This window comes from Schistocerca americana, chromosome 7 (genome assembly GCF_021461395.2).
Source record: "Schistocerca americana isolate TAMUIC-IGC-003095 chromosome 7, iqSchAmer2.1, whole genome shotgun sequence".
Classification (NCBI taxonomy): domain Eukaryota; kingdom Metazoa; phylum Arthropoda; class Insecta; order Orthoptera; family Acrididae; genus Schistocerca; species Schistocerca americana.
The window spans coordinates 136,058,823-136,064,822 of record NC_060125.1 but is presented as its reverse complement, the minus strand read 5'-3'; the positions used below and the strand labels follow the sequence as shown (position 1 = coordinate 136,064,822).

The 6,000-nt window shown below is 45.8% G+C and overlaps 1 protein-coding gene across 1 annotated transcript in view; it reads left to right on the top strand.

Annotated features, from left to right (window-relative positions):
* Positions 1-2,547: 2,547 nt before the first annotated feature.
* Positions 2,548-6,000, top strand: part of LOC124622797 (myogenesis-regulating glycosidase-like) — a 68,479-nt gene continuing 65,026 nt past the window's right edge. Inside the window, exon 1 of the mRNA XM_047148589.1 lies at positions 2,548-2,649. Within this exon, the coding sequence (XP_047004545.1) occupies positions 2,640-2,649 (10 nt within the window). The 5' untranslated portion in view covers positions 2,548-2,639. The remainder of the gene's footprint in view (positions 2,650-6,000) is intronic.

The following is a 6,000-nucleotide window of genomic DNA, read 5'->3' as shown; positions in this document are numbered from 1 at the left end:
TTTCGTGGTATTCAAGAAAGTCATCACTGTGCGCCTTTGATATGCTGCCTCATGACAATGTCACTGACGGCGATCTACCACGATTCTTAGTTGTTACGCGTTCACTTGGATATTATAATCCTGTATCTTTATGATTTCCTCATTGTGTCTCTGTTCCTCATCTTCGCTATCAGATTGCCCACCACAGGCTTGACTGTGTCTATCATCCTCAAAAAGTTCCATTGGATCGGTATTTTCCTCTCCTGTACTTTGTGCTAGTAACAAAGCTAACTCTTTCTTATCCCATAGGTTTTCCTGACTAACCGTGTATCTGCCATTTCTGTATTGTTACAACTAGTGATCTGTTGTGCTACTAAGCGCGCTTTCGACCCAATTATCATGGACTGATCCAGAGTAACAGTTCTCTCTTAAAAGTACATACAATTTTCAGTACACTCATTTATTATGTAACAGGCATGTAACATAAAATATTACAACAAACAAGCTAAACTACTGGCAACGTCTTGAACGAGCAGTGTCGTTACAATACAAACAAAATACAATTACAAATGCCATAACGTAAAAATCAATAAATTGCAGCCAGCGGGCTGAAGCGCAACGCCTCTGGAAAGAAATACAATAAAATACACAAATATTATTTGTAATGTTATCGCGTGACTTTACCGCTGCAAACTATACACGCAAGCTTGCGTTAGTGATCACTATCAATAATACCTAAATACACTCCTGGAAATGGAAAAAAGAACACATTAACACCGGTGTGTCAGACCCACCATACTTGCTCCGGACACTGCGAGAGGGCTGTACAAGCAATGATCACACGCACGGCACAGCGGACACACCAGGAACCGCGGTGTTGGCCGTCGAATGGCGCTAGCTGCGCAGCATTTGTGCACCGCCGCCGTCAGTGTCAGCCAGTTTGCCGTGGCATACGGAGCTCCATCGCAGTCTTTAACACTGGTAGCATGCCGCGACAGCGTGGACGTGAACCGTATGTGCAGTTGACGGACTTTGAGCGAGGGCGTATAGTGGGCATGCGGGAGGCCGGGTGGACGTACCGCCGAATTGCTCAACACGTGGGGCGTGAGGTATCCACAGTACATCGATGTTGCCGCCAGTGGTCGGCGGAAGGTGCACGTGCCCGTCGACCTGGGACCGGACCGCAGCGACGCACGGATGCACGCCAAGACCGTAGGATCCTACGCAGTGCCGTAGGGGACCGCACCGCCACTTCCCAGCAAATTAGGGACACTGTTGCTCCTGGGGTATCGGCGAGGACCATTCGCAACCGTCTCCATGAAGCTGGGCTACGGTCCCGCACACCGTTAGGCCGTCTTCCGCTCACGCCCCAACATCGTGCAGCTCGCCTCCAGTGGTGTCGCGACAGGCGTGAATGGAGGGACGAATGGAGACGTGTCGTCTTCAGCGATGAGAGTCGCTTCTGCCTTGGTGCCAATGATGGTCGTATGCGTGTTTGGCGCCGTGCAGGTGAGCGCCACAATCAGGACTGCATACGACCGAGGCACACAGGGCCTACACCCGGCATCATGGTGTGGGGAGCGATCTCCTACACTGGCCGTACACCACTGGTGATCGTCGAGGGGACACTGAATAGTGCACGGTACATCCAAAACGTCATCGAACCCATCGTTCTACCATTCCTAGACCGGCAAGGGAACTTGCTGTTCCAACAGGACAATGCACGTCCGCATGTATCCCGTGCCACCCAACGTGCTCTAGAAGGTGTAAGTCAACTACCCTGGCCAGCAAGATCTCCGGATCTGTCCCCCATTGAGCATGTTTGGGACTGGATGAAGCGTCGTCTCACGCGGTCTGCACGTCCAGCACGAATGCTGGTCCAACTGAGGCGCCAGGTGGAAATGGCATGGCAAGCCGTTCCACAGGACTACATCCAGCATCTCTACGATCGTCTCCATGGGAGAATAGCAGCCTGCATTGCTGCGAAAGGTGGATATACACTGTAGTAGTGCCGACATTGTTCATGCTCTGTTGCCTGTGTCTCTGTGCCTGTGGTTCTGTCAGTGTGATCATGTGATGTATCTGACCCCAGGAATGTGTCAATAAAGTTTCCCCTTCCTGGGACAATGAATTCACGGTGTTCTTATTTCAATTTCCAGGAGTGTACTATAAATAGGGAAATTATTTTTTGAAAATTTCCTGAGTTTCAAACCACTTCATGGCTACTATCAGAAGACTACCTAAAGGCAACGTGCTAGTTCGAAAGCTATTATTTTGAAGGATTTCTGAAGATACACGACACATAAAGTCAAGTTCCTTAATCTCTTTTACACATCACCCGATCGGATGTGTTTTATAACGGAATGGTAGGCCTACGAGGCTTCTTGAAGACTTTTCAAGTAATTTGCTGTACAAGGTGAGTCAAGGTGAATGTGTATTATGTCGGAAACCGTGTGGTTAAGATAAGAGTTTTTATAATTTCTCCAACATCAAGCAGAGATTCAATCAAGTGGCTCAACGTTTGATGTAATCTGTCGTTCAACGACCTGATATGAGTCGTTACACTGAGGCTGATAAGTCCTAAGGGTATAAACGCACAGCCTACCGTCTGACAGTGGACAGTGCGGTAACAGTGTGCACGATTCCGTCACTGCGCTGCAATGTGGACAGGTGAGAAGAGCAAGTGAACAAATTGTAAAAGATGTGTTTATTTGTATGTTGGTATTCGATTAGGATACTTGATCTTAAGGGGAGGTTTACTATCTTTGGCCCGAAAAAAGCATGTTCTTTGAGAATTTATTTCTCGGGATGTGTTATAGATATAAATGTCAAATTTGGTCAAAATGTTTATCGATATTTTCTCTACTAACTGGAATTTTTTCGACCGGAAAGGTAGAAGAGCAAAGGCGGAAGTGCCGTCGGAACGAAATAAAATTTCGATGTAGACCTCCACGCGTGGTATGCCTCAGGTCAGCCGGCTCGTCTGAAATCAAAATTGAGCTGACGTTAGCGACGTATATAAGATTCGTTAGGAGTTGTACCTCGCTTACGTTATTTGGACCATAGACAACAAAACGGCGGCCATTTGAAAAAAAAAAACGGTATTTTCATCGATTTTTCGACTTCGTCGGCCAAGTAAAAATATTTATAGTTTATGGATCGGAATAAAAGTGGTACAACTGCTAGAAAATTTAGTTAGCTTCGTCGGAAACAAAGAATCATGTCAATCGGTTCATCAAATTTGTAGTTACCATACCGCACTATAAAAAAAAAGTCAATTCCAGAAAAACGTGTTTGAAGTTTTGACATATAAGTGCAATATTATGAAACGTACGTGCAATCTGCTTTTCCGGGTCCATAAACTAGTCCTTCCTCTTCCGCATAGAGGGCGTTCTGCTCGATCTGGGTCATCCTGCGTTTCTCCAGTGCCGCTCGCACGTCCGGTGACAAGCGGTTTTCGGCCGTTTGAATCCGGTGGTCGTCGGAATGCCTGGCGGAACTGCGTCGAATAGAGTCCCAAGGTGACGTCCATTGTTGTAAAGTTCTTCATAATAGCTGAATACCCTTCGTTGAAGCTGCTCACTGCCAGCAAAGTCTCAATCTCCACAGTCTTCGCATCAGAACGCAAATGCTTGGGGGCTAACTTTCAAACACAGGTGTTCAAACTTTCATTTATATTTTGTGTGTTTCCTCCCAAACACCGGTACAATAACTCGTCCTCTGCAAGAAAAAACCTGGTGCGTGAATAAGGCCGATATCAGGCAATTGCATTTTTTTGTTCAACCGCGAATAACAAACATTTCGGTTCCGTATTCGGAAAAATCCGTTTCAGGGGTGGATTCTAAACACTTTTGTGGATCCAAAAATGCAATTTAAAAAAATCGATTTTTTTACCCAAAAGATAATAAACCTCCCCTTAATGATGGGAATGTCGAACTGAGCGAGCATCAAATCTGCTGCACAGCCCCCTTTTTTTACGTTCGCTTACTTCATAAAATATTCTGGCTGGAGAACACCAGTGGTTCGAATTAATATAAACGAAACAGTCAAATTTCTGCAGACAGTGCAAGGTTTTGTTGCAGATGCATCAGTGATGTAGTGGGTTTAGAAATTCCTCGCAGAAATAATTTCTTTCTGTTTTATCCTTCGGAGTTGTTTATTCCCTGTATCCACTATTTACACTTTCCTTCACTGTGACGAATGCTTTATTGTTTTGTAGATCAGTTTCTCTTCGATAGCTGGCATAGAATGCGATTCACCGCTAAAGAAAAGTGGGAAGGGAGAAAGGGAGAATGAAAGAAAAAAAATTGAGTTTAATAATTCACTGACGCTTACCGTCCTCTTTGTAGACGAAGCACTAATTCAGGAAGGACAAAGACAGTGTACCGCGTCTCTCATGGAAGAACCAGCCCCCAGCCCCCCCCCCCCCCCCCAAGTTTCCTGAAGTGACGCAGGGAAATAGCGGAAAACCTAAACTGGGGTCGTCGTGCAAAGATCTGAATCCCCGACCTTCCCATACGCTAGACCATCGTCTCAGTCACATTGATACTGCTACTGAATGTGTATAGCTACAAGCAAAAAATCACCTTACTGCTAACAACAATAAATTCACCGTCTCCGAAGTTGAGAATTTCTTTGTGAAAGCTCTGTCAATCGACTAGTGAGACTTGGAAGAAAATTGTGAACTCCACTGTAAGCGTAACCAGAGATGCAGCCAAAAGCAACGGCATTGTCAAAGACTATGACAATAATTTAATTATACAATGAGGCGACAAAAGTCATGGGATACCTCCTAATACCGTGTCGGACATCCTTTTGCCCCACGCTACACAGCAATTCGACGTGGCATGCACTCAACAAGCCGTTGGAAGTACCCTTTAGGAATATTGATCCATGCTGCTCCTAAGCCGCCCACAATTGCAAAAGTGTTGCCGGCGCAGGATTTTGTGGACGAACTAACCTGTCGATTATGTCCAATAAATGTTCGATGAGATTCATGTCGACGATCCGTGTGACCAGACCATTCGCTCGAATTATTTTGTGTCCATCCCCGTGACTGGAGGTCCGGGAGACTACGGCCGTTCACTACTGTAGGAAAATGAAACACCTACAGCTGTCCTTATGGCGTCATTTACTGTGTAGATACCAATTTCAGCGCTTCAGTCCTTAGTTGATGCTGAAGGGATTATCACGATCCATGTATACGATGCATCAGTGGCCAACATGACTGGTTTACGCAGACTGACTGTGATATTGTCTCTCCACCCATCAAATGACGACTCACAGAGCTCATAGTTGGAGGATGGAGAGACTAAGGCATGAAGATGGTGCACTGAAGCGCCGAAACTGGTAGTTATACAATAATTGACATCCTAATAGACGGCTGTAGGTGTTTCATTTTCTTGAAATCGATCGAATTTTTCCTGAATGTTCTTCAAACGAGTCACGAATAGCTGTTGTTCAGTGACATGACTCATTGTCATCCTTAAAAATTCCATCGTTGTTTGGAAACATGACGTCCACGAATGGCTGAAAGTGGTCTCCAAGTAATCGAAGGCCATGTAAAGAGAGCCCACAGGTTATGAAGCCATTTCCACTGCCAGCTTGTAGAGTTCTTTGTTGACAACCTAAGTGCATGGGTCCATGCGGTCTGCGGCACTTCCGAATCCTACCACCAGCTCTCACCAACTGACTCTGAAGACCTGGTCACGCTTTTCCAGTAGTTTGGGGTCCAAACGATATGGTCACGAACCCAGGAGAAGCGCTGCAGGCGATATCGTGCTGTTAAAAAAAGCACTCTCATCCGGTGCCTGCTGCTATAGCCCATTAACGCCAAATTTCGCCACATTGTCCTAACGGATACATTCATCGTACACACCACATTGATTTCTGCAGTTATTCTACACAATGTTGCTTGTTTGCTAGCACTGACAACTCTACACGAACGCTGCTGCTCTCGAGCTTTAAGTGAAGGCAGTCGACCTTACGTTGTCCGTAGTGAGACGTAATGCCTGAATTTTG